The sequence below is a fragment of the Diachasma alloeum genome, unplaced genomic scaffold, assembly GCF_001412515.2.
Source record: "Diachasma alloeum isolate Michigan unplaced genomic scaffold, Dall2.0 Dall_scaffold_01459, whole genome shotgun sequence".
Classification (NCBI taxonomy): Eukaryota; Metazoa; Arthropoda; class Insecta; order Hymenoptera; family Braconidae; genus Diachasma; species Diachasma alloeum.
The window spans coordinates 4160-20012 of NW_021681556.1; the positions used below are offsets into that span (position 1 = coordinate 4160).

Below are 15853 nucleotides of genomic sequence, written 5' to 3' on the forward strand. Positions count from 1 at the left end.
TATATATATATATATATATATATATATATCAAATATAATATATCAACTACCGGGTTCCTCTCTCGTCCTCCATCTTCGCCGTAAACAAAATAAAAACAAATCATCCAGAAATCCTCAGATATTAAGAAAACCTACAGCTCCAAATTTTCTGAAGCTTGTCAAATTAATACCAATATCCTAAACAAATTTAAAAAAACCATTCGGGGAAAAAGCGTACTTTCTCCAATTAGCAAATTCCGTAGACAAAGACATGCGCACAAAAAGAAAAACGAAAAAATCTAAACAATTTTGAAAAAAAAAAACAAATGAAATATTTTATTGGTGAAAAACTTATGTTACGAGCGGTGTAGAAACCAGGGAACGAGATATAGCATTCCCCCACTTAGCTCACGTACGCACATGAGTTGGACTGTAGTGTGCTAAAGTGCCGCCAGCCGCCATTATGGCGGACGATAACGAGTGAATCCGCGGGCTGTAGGCTCGAGTTCTCATCGGGTCCGGGACGCAGTGACGGACATTCTAATATTTATCCACAACAGCAAAACGTTGAAAGGTCAACATTTTTAATATTCTAAAATAACATTACAAATGTCGGAGGAGCCGGCAGCGCCTATGGGCGAGGATAATCTCGAGGTGAAGCCGGGCGAGGAGACGATTTCCCAGGATCAGGAGGAGGTATGTAACAAGGGTACAGAATTGATGATGTTTGAGGGTGAAACAATCGAGGACGAGAAGATGCCATCCTACATGAATGCCACGAGTATTTCGAGCTCCACAAAACCGGATGACTCGAGGATTGAGAGTGATGGGCAAACACAACCTCAATTGGAGGCTCATGAAGCACCTGCGGAGCGGGAACGCGACGAAGAGAATTCGGAGGGGGACAGGAGTAACAGCAGTGTTGTGGAATTGGTGACATCGGGAGAGGAAAGCGATCGGGGATTCGATGGGGTCGAGGATGAAGAGGATTATACCTCTGATGGTAATTGTGTTTTATATAATGCATAATAATGGATCGTAAAAATAATCGATTGTTAAAGGTACTAAGCAATGCTTCTGTTTTATTCATTCGCTAGTTGTACGCCCCGGCATTGCTCAGGCAGTGTAAAAGACACAAAAATAACAAATTTTCGATTTCTTATTTTTTGAGGTTTTCTTTGAAAAAACATCAAATAAATCCCAGATTTCATTTTTTTATAGAAAAATCTGCTTTTATTTAGAGCTTGTTGCTCTGTCGACTCTTTGAATCGTTAAGGCCCCTAACTCGAACTTATCGGATATTCCCACAAAAGCTTCGTTGCAAACAAATGAAGGTGTCAAGTTTGACAGGCTGGAATCCTGAGTGCGCAACACCTGGGATTTTTCAGCAAGACTTGATACACTTATTTGTATTTGAGAGGAAGCTTCAGGGGAATATCTGGTGGATTGTTAAGTTCAAGGGGCATTCGAAATCCTGTCAAAGTTGACTAGAATCCGATTTTCTGAGTTGGCATTATCTCTGACCGCTTAAAATTAGAGTTTCGATTCTGTTGTAACCGAAAATTCTACTTTTCTTTAATATACTTGAATTACTAATTTTAGCTTCTTAACTACGACAAGTGTACAGGAAGATGCATTTGGAAGTTAATGTGTCAACCAAAAAAGTTGTTATTTTTAGTGGGTTGATTTCATTCTCAAATGTTTCCGATCAATACCAATTAGAATGAGTGAATTTCCAGTAGTAATACCACTTGTGCTTCAAAATTTTTCGGCAAAATGTAGCCCATTTTTTCAATGTAATGAAGTTTGAGAGAAATAACCGATTAAATTGTTGGGTAGCCTCAAATACTGCGCTCTGATTCGAATAAGGAAAATAACTGAAAAAATTACAAATTAATGGAAACAGTACAGAAAAAATGCACCAATTCGAATTTATGAAAGTGCGCCAGCGAAATCTGGAGTACTGAGAACTCTTTCAACCATAGATTAAGTAGATCCATTAGATCCTCATGAACCTAGGAAAAACATACTCATGCTCATACTCATTTTTCGTGAACGAAAAATGAGTTTTCGTGTCACGGGACCTAAAAATTAATATACACACCTCGCCATGGAAACCATATCACCCTCCCCCACGTGCTTGCCATCATCGCCTTCGGCTCGGAAGGCAATCTTGCACGTGGGGGACGATGATCTGTTTTCCAAGGCTCGGGCATGTAATGTACTATATCATTTCTGAATGAAGTTTATACATAATATTTGAACGAAAGACCGACGGCCGTGGCTGTGTCGTTAGAGTATGGGATTGGCACGTGAGCGACCCGGGTTCGATACCCGGCTGGGGAGCCAAAATTTGTAACACTAAATTTCACAGTTTCACTGTCGAGCGGGAGTCCCGTTAAAGGGACGACTATACCTGGGCAGGTTTTTCCCTCAAGTGAGGTTTTCCCTCGTCCTTCGACGAATGCGGTACAGGGGGTTGGGGGGGTGGAAGGGAACAAATCGTAAAAACCCGAAAGGGTATATGAGAGAAAATATATATTTTTTTTATTTGAACGAAAGAATTTTTTTTAGATATTAATGAAAAATTTTGATAAATGAATACATGTCAAAATGCATCTTCTATCACATTTTTCATAATTAAGGAGCGAAAAATGCTGATTGTATTCAAGGAACTATTTTAAAAATTTAGGTTGGGGATTTTTTTTCAAGTCAGGGAACAGAATGGGATTCCACAGAAAAAATCATGCAAAGAATAGTTTTTACGAAAATCGGAAAAAAAACAATTGCAAAACAATTGAAACAGTTTTCTATTGTGCATTCTTTTATATGAAACTTATTGAAATAATTCATAGCCAAAGTCCTCACGGAGATTCTACACTAATAATCCACAAATGTAAACGGTGTGATACGCTAAGGGTCAAATGGTATCCACTGAGAGGTCATGGATCGACTTTGGTATTTTCTTCACCAAAATCATATCTTTGACTGTTATAAACAATTTAATTGTTTAAATGTTTATAACTGGACAACTGTGAGTTGCACAACAAAAATATTTGCATAGTTTTTTTTTATCCGGGAAGTGTGCGCGCGCTCGAGATATGCCGGTGCGCTGCAGTCAATATAAGTGATGCATAGGCGCGCGCGCTCCTCGGATAACTAAATGTTTCTCCTCTTCTTGTTAATACAGATATTCCGATTTTCCGATGAGGCAAACATGAATGGATTTGTCTCTATGAGACGAGTATTTGATATGCGAACTTTCTTGTTGCAGACCTCATAGGTCTGGAGTTATGCGCATTTTAACAATGAAAATGTTGATAAATTTTAGATGGATGATTTTGGTGAAGTTCAACAAACAAAATTACATTCTACAACCCAGAAAAGAAAAAAATGTAATAAAACTATTGTCAAGACCAATTGCTTGACTTTGATTATTTCTACTTTTGAACCATTCGGAAGCTTATTACCAATGGAATTGGTAAAAATAGAAAACAAGAACAACACTTGTTTGAATATTTTTTATCGATTCAAAATTACAATTCAACCAGAGGATATTTAGTATTGTTTTCTATTGTACATGAGTATTACATCAGGGACTTTATATTGAATTTTAAAGCTCATTTTTTTCCTCAACTTTTTTTTTCTCTCTTGAGATTCCGAATTAGCTGATTCCAAGTTATACAATTTTTTCGCAGAGGAAGAAAGGGATTACGACGATGAAGATGAAGAAGAAGAGGAAGGAGAGTATATGAGACGTCATGATGAAGATGATGAGGACTACAGTGATGGTGAAATTGAAGCTGAGCAATTTGAAAGATCCTCTGACGACTTTGTCCAGCGCCCATCGGAAGTACTGGAGAGTCCAGCCAGAGAACGAAGCAGATCACTGCAAGATTTAACAAGTCCCAATCGTCGAACTGGCAAGTTCAATAGTAAGAGGCACCAGTCTGAGCTGGATGGCAGAGCAGAGTTCAATCTTGGTGGTCAGAGGAGAAGTTTTTTAGGGGGTCCTAAATATGGACATGTCTCTAGTAAGGTGAAGCAGTACATTGACGGTATGAAAGAACAGAGTCGCTTGTCAAGGCAGAGGAGAACCAGGGATCCTCTTGATGTCAATCGAGAGTTTGCCAATGCGATTAAGAGAGGTTAGACAATAGTTTTTGAATACAAGTTGCAAACGTGGTTTTTTGAAAAATTCTGCAGGGAACTTTTCTGTAGAAAATTTGATGGATTTGAAACCTATCAGTTTTTGAAATATTTGCAGACAGATTTTTCTAATATTTGTGGATCTCGTCTATTTTTACAAAATTAAATAAATGAAGTTGTACTAAATCTGTATTACTGATTGATAAAACTCAATCAGTGATATTCTTTTTCAACATAACGTGTTACTAGTGTATAAAATAGATAATTTGTTTTTCCTTGGACATCGATCAATTCCCCTATAACGATTTTCCATGATTGTGGAAAATCGTCACAACAAATGAATTGAAAGATTCCAATGAACCCTAAATCGTATCAAATTGAATGTTTCCCACCTGGTCGAATATAGAATCAACCTAATATTTAATGAACTTTGAGAAAGTTTTCCTGACATTCCTAACACCATCACTTGTTCTGGGTTAGAACTGTACAATTTCAGAGAACTTTCCCTATCTTTCCATCACGTTTTATACGTTTTAGCTTATCTAAATATAATGTATTTCAGACCAAGCTATGGAGACAGACATTCGAGTGAACCCTCAAAGTCGTCTCCTTAAAAGCTACATGGAGAGTAACATGAAGCACATGATAGTAGAGGACCCAACTCGCGCCGAGGACATGACGGTAAACTGTCACCTGGTTGAGAACGGTGCTGAGATAATATCCGTGGACACAGGTGAGACCTTGAAAAAATGCTACGACACCGCCATGGTAATGGAGGTGGATAAAGAGAACGAAATTTGTGAGGACAAACCCCAGCGTCAGATGGATAAAAAAACCAACGGTCTGCTGATTGTTGATTATTCAACTACAGTTGAGCCAAGATCTTCCATCAATTCGAAAAACGACCAAGAACTAAACCATGAGATTCTCACAAACGGTAAGGACGAGATGCAGCAAATAACGAACTGTCAATCAGTGTCATACGAGGACTTCCTTAAGGGAACCTTCGATGGAAACCAAGACCAAAAGACTGAAAAGCAAAAGAGGCCCACCTCAGACCCTCTCGAATTACCCACAGTAACTCAAGAAAATTTGTCAACAGCTCCAGGTGCTTTGAAAATCCAACACGTCGAGACGATTTCCGAGGAGATCGTGATAACTGAGAGACACCGCACAGAGAACCCAGCAGTTTCCCTTTTGAAAGCCCAATTGAACCAGAAAGTGGTGGAATGTGATGGAATTAAGGAAGATTACAAGAGAATAGTAAACAAAAACTTTCAGCTGAAGAACGATTACAACTTGATGGCTGACAGAAACCTCCAACTCGAGAAAGAATTAAGTGAGCTGAAAAAGACTCTAGCCCACTATCAGAAGGAAAAGCAACAGAATGAAAAATCAAAAGAAATGAAAACAGCTGAAGTACAAACAGAAACTTTGCCAGCATTAATTGATAAGAGCACTGTGAGTTATCTGAAAGTTCCACAGCAAAAAATGTTGAGCAGCAGCATTGCTTCAGGTCCAAGTTCAGTGGAGCAGTGGACAGATAGCAATTGCAGTCCTTCAGTCTCCCTCAAACCTCCAAATGTCGGTAGCATTCTAAACTCAGACGACAGTTTCTGTCTGGGAACTCCACGAAAAACAAATCGTCCTCTCTCTCAGGCATTCTACACGAGCTCAAGAATCTTGCAGACACTTGCCAACATAACCCAGGGTAAACCAGACCCAGCAAATCCAAACACTGGTGTCAGAAGGAATAATGGTCCAGGTCAGTCAAAAGAACCAATAAGTCCCCTGGTAACGAATGAATATCGCTCAAGGAAGCGTAAAGCTAGTGATAATTATGGAACGTCTGCTGTTGGCCCACAGCCGTTCAAAATGCCCTTTCTGAGTAACAAATTACGGAGGGAATTGAATTCAGATTATGAAACAGATGCAGGAGATAAAACAACGATGGACTCGCATACTAGTCAGAAAAATGATGGAAATAAACGTGATGAGGATAATAATGTTGAGGAGATTGATGTTAATGATGGAATTAAGTGTTATGTTTATAAAGAGGATAATGACAGTAAGGAAAGGAGCTTTTTACTACAGGCTGAGGAAACTAATAAAGTTGATAATAATGGTGTTGCCAGGGAGTGTGGACCATTTTTGTTGGCTAATCTTGAAGTTAGAATGTCGGAGGCTAATGGAACACTCAATATTTGGGGAAGAGAGGTAAATTTATTCAATATTCCTTCAATATAATCTTAAAAGACATTCGCTAATTTTATAAATTCTATTTCATGCAATTCAATTGAGTGCCCTTAAAATATTGGGTTTTATTTTTATTTAATTTTGCTTGATTTTGCTTGACATCATTGAAATGATTTAATTTCTCCCTTCCTGTTCATTAGTTACCACTGACAGCATCGAGGTATTGATGTATAGATTAGAAAGACCATTGGAATACGACAGAGTGATCAATGATATTTGAAAAACTCTTTCAATTGATTGCTAATTGATTCTCCCCATTTTTTTAGATAAATCAAGAATCCACGTCTGACGATATTGAGGAAGATTTGGAAGAAGATCCTCCCGAGAATAGTGCATTCTGGACAAAAACTCCAGCGGACAAATTGAGAACAATTCCGTTTGTCTGTTCCACGAATAAAAAACAAAAAGCAGTGACGCCAACATCAGGAATTCGAGCGAGGGTACCGAGAAAATTGCGCACAGTATTGAGTCGTGTTGCAGGGCCGCTTGATGATCAGGTGGACAGGCCATTTGGCAGCATGCCAAATTTGGACAGTCGTGGGGCTCAAAATTGTCTCGGTTGTAATCAGAAACAAAGAGGCCATTCACCAGTTCAAATGAGGCCCAGAAATCCTCCCTGCTGTGTTCATAATCACGAAGTAAATGATTACGAGTGTGAGACTGTTCAGAATTCTTGTGGAGCAGTACACAATATGGGTTGCCGGGGGATATCTGTTTCCAATCCTGCAAATCTTCATGTTAAACATTCGTGCATGAATTATGTACAAAATGAGGTCTGCAAGCATCAGATGTCCTCTCATCCAATGGCTGGGGACACTGAGAATGTTTGTTGTCATCTACCAAAACGCTGCCACTCCGCTGACATTCCATGCAATTCGAGAGTTGATAATAATTGTTCACATGGGAGAGTTCATAGTGATGGACAACCGGTATTTGTTGGGGATACTGTCCCACTTGTGCAGTCAGAGGCTTCCGAAGTGTCCGATGTAAGTAATTGACAAGAGCAGTTATTTTCACGTGAATTTTGGGGTGTACAGAAAAATGTCAAACGATCTTTCTTGTAGGCCGTAAAATTTTGCTTTGTAAAAAAAGTCTGTTGATTGCTTTGCATAAACTTCTTTTTCTTCATTTTATATTACGTTCAAGTGGCAGAAAAAAATGAATTCTTTGACAAAATCTCGGAAGCAAAGACAGAAAGGGTGCTTAAGAAAATTGCTCTTATTTCCCGTGTAGTTGCTCTTCCTGCTTTATCAATCCACTAACGATTTGCAGTTCCATAGTATTAAACATTTTGGTGATGTGTTACTATAGAAGGCTCATATTTTCAGATTTACTGATAGGTAAATATTATGGTTTATATGTAAGGGAAAGTGGGGCAAAATGAAATAGTACAAAAACGACTGTTTGACGCAATTCAAGCAAAAAAAATTTTTTTATCAATTTTTTTTATTACCTTTTTTTTATTCTTGGGAGTAATGACGAGAATAATAATTTCCCATCCAGTAGAATGGAAAATTATTGAGAAGTCTTGATGGGCGAAGATTTTGTTAATGGATTATTCGATTGAAATTCAGTATCACATTGTCCTTTGTCCCCTCTGGGTCTCTCCCTGGACCTTGCTCTGGACTTTGGATTTTACTGTTTTATTTTCTTTTCAATTAATCCCCTGACAAAATTTTCGCCCGTCAAAGCTTCTCAATTATTTTCATCAGTACTCCCAAGAATAAAAAAAAGTTGATAAAAAAAATATTTGATAAGAAATTTTTTTTTTGCTTGAATTGCATCAAACAGTGGTTTTTTTTTACTGTTTCATTTTGTCCCACTCTCCCCTAAGTTTTGAAGTATTTCGACGTAAATTAGGTCGGAATCTGGTCTCTATCACATGAATTTAACCTCTTTGAGACATCACGCTTAGTTACATGGATGCTCATGTACATGTATGGGACTTCACATCCTACGCTTTTCCTTCTAAAAGCAATGGTTAAAATTTCAACTTATGAGGGTTTATCTAAATTCAACATGTAGCGAAGAAGTTTTTTTTTATTGACCTATCAAGGCTCACCAGCACTTACAATTAGTATTACCCTACGTTCGCGACGGGGACGTAGCTGGTATGAACCGCACAAAAGCCAAAATTTGAGCCGGTAATTCTCTTCATGTTATTTACCTGATTAAGTTCGGCTCAAATTGATTGAAATCCGAAAATTTATATGAGCCCTTATATACTTACATTACCAACATTTTTTAGATTTTTTTTCGAACATAATGGACATACAAGTTTTAGTAAATGCTGTGTATTTTCAATCCATACGATATTTCTCTTTTTACAGAATTCAAGACGTCGTCTCTCAGGTAAAAGAGTACGTGGATTTCTTCGGGATTTTTTAAAAAGCTGTGGTGATTGTCGTCATCCCCACACAAGTTTAGATGCAAGTCATCTCCAAGCGTCTGAGACAGTAATACCAGACATTCGAGTTACAGCAGCTCCCGACATTGGCTTACAAAATCAGCCACATTCCTTTAATAACGATAGGTATGAAATGAGAAACTAATTTTTGATACGCTATTAACAGTTCTGGAAACATTTTACCAATCTTCCTAATAACTTTTAGGGCCCCGAATTCGATGGCCGATTTTCAATTGCAATTTGAACAGCTGATAGCCGACGTGGAGAAGATAAATACGAGGTCCAGAACATTATTTGAAATGATGAGCACCCTCTGTAATATGGACTCTCAGTGATCGTCAGCATTATGCGATGTTCGAACATTTTAAGCCACTTTCAATGATTAATCTTTCGTTCTTCTCGTCTTAATTCCCTCCCATAGAAATCGGGGACTATTCATCTTTACTTGGCTTTACTTGTAAATAGCCACAGATTCTTTTTCTTTTATTATTTTTCTTCAAGGTCAATACCGACGGTACAGTTCTAAGCCTTTAATAAAAGTCTTCTGTTTCTTACGCTAAACTTTACCAGAGGAAGAATACTTTAAATAAGGAAAATATAATTACTGAAAGAATATGTGGATATTGATAAATGAAAAATAAATACTACTGATGCAGAAAAAGGTAAACGAGGAGCTCTACCGCATTATGATTTGATTTTTGCATTTAATAAAACAATTTTTTTATGGACGAAAAAAATTACAGTGCCACCATGACGTTGGTCTTTTCAGGTTTTTAAATTTTTTAAAATAACAATCCATGTTTCTTCTACGAAAGGAATGAAAAGTGTGGAAGTGTGAAATAAATCCTATGCGTGAAAGTATATTCTATTTATTCAAGAGTTAAAATCCACTTACAAAAAATTTCGTAATGTAAAATATTTGTTTTTTTTTAATTGAAAAAAAAAATTGTTAAAACCTTCCTGATTTTATTCGTAAAGTGAAGATTTATGAATTGCAATCACATGCGTCGTAGGGGCTAGAGTTCATATTTTCTTGGGGTAATGGAGACGTTGAACCATCTGCGTGGACAGGGATATTGAAAACATTGCTGTACGATGTTTTCAAATAATTCACGTGACCTTGGAGAGTTCGGATACGACCCTGAGCTTGGTCGAAAGACTCATTGAGACGATTAATTTGTCCTTGCATTTTTTGTCGGATCTGAAAATATAAAGACGAATTGAGAAACATTTTTGATAAATTCGATAGTAAACGGGATAAAGAAAAAGAACCAAAATTTTATTCAAATTATTTTATGGATATTATCATAACGAGTGAGTTGAGAATGCTATCGCGTGTCTAAAAGCAAAAGGTCGTAAACGCCAAACAGCTACGTTCCGAGTTTCTTAAAGCGACAAAGTCATATTTTGGCTACTCATTTTTTCTGCAATTTTCCGTGAAAAAATTGGGAAGACTTATTGTAATATCTACATTTTGACATTGAACATGAGCTGCATATACTTTTTGCCTTTAACTTGTATACCCAGAAATGAAAAATAACTTAAAAGCAAAAAGTCGTCATGACGAAATTCTATCTCTTTTTTTTTACATACGACCTTTTACTTTTAATTTCTATCACCATGGATTTTTGAAAAAATTGAGAATGACCTAAAAGCAAAAGATCGCAATGACGGAATTTTTTATTTTTTATTTTCCCTTCTGGGTAGTTTCTATGAGACCATTAAATCGATTTCTGGTAAAGTTCTGAATATGAAGAAATTTGTTACGATTCCGAACAAATGACTTTCATGCTGGAAATTTTTTTATAAATCATTTGCAGAAAATGCTTGTAATTTTAAATAATAATTGCACTTGTTTCATTAATCTGCCCCCACAAGTAAACTTTCTAATTTCTTCCAGATTTTTAAAATGTTTTATAACGCTTCAATATCAACGTTCGAATTCAGACGTGCAATGTTTAGATAATAATAACATCACTGTACAATGTCCGAAAACTTGGGTTCGAATGGGGCTCAAATGAAAGCTCTGCTGTTCGACTGCAGAAGTAGAAAAGCATTTCACTGGAGAAAAAATAGCCAAAATACTTGGATATCCTTAAAGAACCTATAAAAATCTTCGAAATAAGACATCACTCTGTGATTCGCTTCAGTTTTACGGAGTTTATGCGCCGTGTTTCATGTCAATATCACGTCAATACTCTTGGCTAAGTTGATTAGCGTTACTAGAAAACGGGAATCGGCGTGGAAAAAGAAAATATGACCAACATTTTTCCGGGGAACAATTTTCCAAGAACGATTTTTATAGGAATATTTATCCTAGAATCATTTTCTTTTCAATTAATCTATGGATAGAATCTTCTCCCGTCAAAACTTCACAATAACTTTTCATTCTACTGAACGGAAAATTACTATTTTCATCAGAACTCCCAATAATTAAAAAAAGTTGATACACAAAAGTTGATGAAAAAAAATTTTTTGCTTGAATTACATCAAACAGTTGTTTTTCGACTGTTTCATTCTGCCCCACTCTCCCCTACTTTTTGACATTGATTTGGTTGTTTTGCTAAAAGCAAAAGGTCGTATATAGAGTACCTTTTGGAATCAACTACCGTAGCTGCAGTCAAGCAAAATTGGATAGGGTTGCAGTACTGTTACTGTGACTATCTCGATTGCAAAACGCACCCATAGTCCATTCGCTAGCTACCATTTGGTGTACATTTTTGGGGTTACTGATCGACTTAAAGTAGCTCTACCTCTACGGCTGGAGTCATTGAGTCTATTTCACAAAAAATACATTCTAAAAATCAGTATTTCTAGCTCTAAATTAATAAAATAAATCATAGAGGTCATGAGCATAAGTATTATCTTATGTCAATTTTTTTTAAATAAAGTGCACATAAGCAGTTTTTCAATTGACTAGCTTGCAAATAACTATGGCAACGCCGTACGATCATATGGGAAGTTGGAGACGAACGGAGCGGGCGCCATCACATGGTCACTGTTGTCATGTCTATTCCTGTTGCCAGTATTATTAATAATAAAAAAAACTAAACGATAAATCGTTATCCAACAGGTGCCAATATTTTTTATTATTTTTTTCTCGTTTTTAGGAAAAAAAATTAGATTTTAATCTTTGTTTTAACCAGAGTTGTGGTAAATTCAGCGTTTTTCACATAAGACCCTGTGTTAAATAATGGATTTCAACATTTCCTTTTAGAAAAACTTGAACGACAATTAAATGAGGAAAAAAATTACGATTCCGAATCACACCGAGTTTTTAGGCGATTTGTTGTAGTTTTTAAAAAATTTTGAATTGAAATATAACCCCAAAAGGGTAGAGCTACTTTAAGGATAATCGGGCGACGTAAGGAAAAATTGTCAAATGCGATAAGATATGATACAAGCAGGTATGATGAAGCCAGAAAACAGGGGACAAGTTCGCCGGAGCGCCAGAAGCGGCGTTCCGGTCGACTTACGCTTCCCCTCATCTCCTTTAGTCTCCCACCAGTGGCACTTATTTTGCTGGAGGGAACGTTATGAAATTTATATTTTAAGTCAAAATAATTAGCCCCGTATGAAATTACATGTACAATGCGAGAAAAATAAAAAATGCAAATATATTCATGGTTTTTCATGTACTATTTCTTTAATAGTCAATGGCCCGCTCACTTTCATTAATGGGGTGATTTTTATCTTATAATAGGTGAATTCTTTCTTTTTTTACTGAAAATAATTACCAAGATTGAGAGTGAAATCACTGCTCAATGTAATAGCATTAAAAATAAAATGAAAATGCATTTTTGTCCAATGTTGAACAATATTTATTTTTCGCGCGAAAATATCTCGCGAATGTTGTTTGTTTATGGCTGCTCCAAAATATATTCCAATAGATCTGAACAATCTGTGCGAGTTGATTCATGCAAAATGGTTAAATCGTGTGCAATTATAAATTGCAAAGCATCTTCTAGGGATGATTATCGTTTTTTCTCCCTTCCCAGTGTGAAAAAAATTGAGAAGCGACGACAATGGCTGGAAAAAAGCGGTGATTTGCTACCGAGTGATCAAGTGTCAAAGAACGATTGTTATTTGTGTGAGGTCCGTAAGTGAATAGTTGGGACTTATTTTTTCTTTTGTGGCTCTTGAAACCCCTTGTACCCCATTTATTTCACTCCTCGTGACCATTATGACCCTCGTATCTTTTTCAAAACTTATTGTTCATAGAAGAAAACAATAAAAAACATAGTTCAAACTGGGATCCTCGTTATCGTAATCCCATCCCTCCCAATTCTTCCCTATTAAGCTTCACTGAAGAGAAGAGGAATAATTAATTGAATGGACTTCTGATGTTAATTATTCTTTCTTCTAATTAGTATTTCAATCGTCTAGTCGACATGACTCTCAGTCAATCTTTATCGCTCGACCCATGGAACTATTTGCTGAGAATCATATAGTTTTCATCTCAACATTTTTTAATCCTGTTCCTCTCGATTGAACACAAAATTTTATTTTCATCACGCTGTATCGGAGAAGTAACTTTCCGACACATTGTGATGAAAAATTTTGTTCGTAACTCGTGAAAAAAGTGGTTTTTGGCTCGTGAAATTATATCACTCACCTTCCGCTCGTGATATAAACCTCCCACTCGCCAAAAAGCACTTTTTTGCACTCGTTACGAAATATACTATTTCTCTCTCATGAAAAAAAAAAACATTGATTTGACGGGGATTTGAACTCGCGACGCAAGTAAAATCGGCGTGTGATGGGAGATCTAATCCGCGTGAGGGGAAGGGACGCAACAGCGCCGTGCGCGGCTTCCATTGGAACTTGTCCCCTGTTTCGGTGTCGGCGACATCAAAGCTTCACCTTGCCTCCCTGTATCATACCTTAAAATACGAATGCGAAAGGGGCGCCATCCGGTAGTGACGGAGTATGGTTTTTGGGGTAAAGAAGAGTTTTCAAGTTAGAATTGTATAGATAAATTCAAAATAATATTTAGTTAAAAATAATCAATTAGGGAGATATCTCAAGCACATTGAATTATACGATATTATAGGGGCAAAATGAATATTTTCTGACCTCATTCGATTTCTTCGGGGTAAAATGGGTCTTTTCTGAACTCCTACGATTTCATGGGGGTAAAATGGGTATTTACTGATCACATACGATTTCGTTNGGAGATATCTCAAGCACATTGAATTATACGATATTATAGGGGCAAAATGAATATTTTCTGACCTCATTCGATTTCTTCGGGGTAAAATGGGTCTTTTCTGAACTCCTACGATTTCATGGGGGTAAAATGGGTATTTACTGACCACATACGATTTCGTTGGGGCAAAATGGGTATTCTGTGAACTTTTACGATTTCATTGGGGTAAAATGGGTATTTATCCCAGAAAACAAGATGCCGACATTATTCCGGAAAATTGTCGACATAGCATCCGAAATTTTACAGCTGAATTGTCGACTAAATTCCGAAAAGAATTTCCGAAACTTAACAGCGAAATTGTCGTCAAAATGACGAACGCTCATGACCATGTTCATCGTCAAGTTTTTTCGTTAAATCTACCATCAATGTATCATCCAATTTATCGGCAAAATATCTGCAAAAATTGGACGATAACACGTCACCAAAATTATCGGCAAAATTTTTGCAAAAATAGGATTACAGCAAATCGGTAAATTATCGGCAAAATTTCCGCAAATATTAAATGACAACATGTCGTCAAAATTATCAGCAAAAATTCCGCAGAAATTGAACGACAATATGTCGTCAAAATTATCGGCAAAATTTCCGAAAAATTGGACGACAACATGTAGTCAAAATTATCGGCAAAATTTCCGCACAAATAGGACGACAACATGTCTTCAAAATTATCGGCAAAATTTCCGCAAAAATAGGATGACAGTGAGCCATTAAAATTATCGGTAAAATATCTACAAAAATTTGACGACAACATGCCGTCAGAATTATTCGCAAAATTTTCTCTTGGTTGATGAAGGAGGCCTCTCATTTGCCCTTTCATTGGAAAAGTGATTTCTGAAGAAGGAACGAATATATTTCTGTAGCAAAATGGTAAAACGAGGTAAGTGCATTCTCCACATCTTCTTAAAACTCGTATTATCTCACTAAGGAATGATTTTAGAAGAAAATATCAAATAACATTCTTTGTTGGAAAAATAATCAGCTACAAAAATGGTTTTGTGACTTTCTCTCCTAAAATCAGTCCTTACTGATATGAGATAATCCGAGTTTTACGAAAATAGGAAAAATACACTTACCTCATTTTACCACTTCGCTACAGATTTTATCTTGATTAAATTTTTGACTTGAAAAGTTATTAATTGTGCCCGGAGAGAATTTCTGTAGTAAAAATTACTTGTCCATAGCCGCGATACCTATTTTTATGGCACAAATTCCTATAAAAGCATAGCGGAAATAATTATTCAGATATAGAAGATTTTGCTAGATGCGATATTGTAACGAATACTAGTTTTTAAAGACCATAAAGATATATAAATTCAAAGTAACTATTATTATGAAAGTTCGAAGCTGAAATGGAATATAAAATATCTGAAGTTCACCTTATATCTTGTGCATTTATTTGTTAATTTCTTTAAAACTCATTTGTGTAGCAAATCAAGTAACTAATTCAAGGAACNCTTGCATTTGATATAAAATATTTCCCCAATATGATTTCAATCGATAATTCAATGTTTCCATCCAAAAAACAGAACAGTGGGAAAAATGGCCCACTTTTTATCATAAAGAAAAAAATTACACACTAATTTTACATTCAATTCCTTCAAATTTCCTATACTATCTCTAATCCGTAACTAANTGGGGCAAAGTGGAAAACTAGAAAAAACGAATGTAGAGCGAAATTCAGAAAACCGTTTTTTTTCTCACATGATATCAGCTCAAAAATGATATTTCAGGGTTGTCAGTGACATCAGTCTACTCTGTAGCTTTTTATCTCGTCATCTAAGGGAGATAGAAGAATTTCGATGAATACATTTTTTATAGAGAATTTCAAGGGCTATAAAAAAGGTTNTATCCCA

General features: G+C 36.4%; 1 protein-coding gene and 1 long non-coding RNA gene across 2 annotated transcripts; one reads left to right on the forward strand and one right to left on the reverse strand.

The window, feature by feature from the left end:
• Nucleotides 1-336: 336 nt before the first annotated feature.
• Nucleotides 337-9464, forward strand: LOC107046513. Its single transcript, XM_015269135.2, has 6 exons — nt 337-982; nt 3678-4127; nt 4691-6345; nt 6651-7370; nt 8715-8917; nt 8997-9464. The coding sequence occupies exons 1-6, from the start codon at nt 589-591 to the stop codon at nt 9124-9126; spliced, it is 3552 nt and encodes a 1183-aa protein (XP_015124621.1). The 5' UTR covers nt 337-588; the 3' UTR covers nt 9127-9464.
• Nucleotides 9465-9644: 180 nt separating this feature from the next.
• On the reverse strand, nt 9645-12146 carry LOC107046514. Its single transcript, XR_001461570.2, has 2 exons — nt 11384-12146; nt 9645-9992 (listed from the first exon to the last, which is right to left on the reverse strand). It is a non-coding gene; the product is annotated as an uncharacterized LOC107046514 (long non-coding RNA).
• Nucleotides 12147-15853: the final 3707 nt, after the last annotated feature.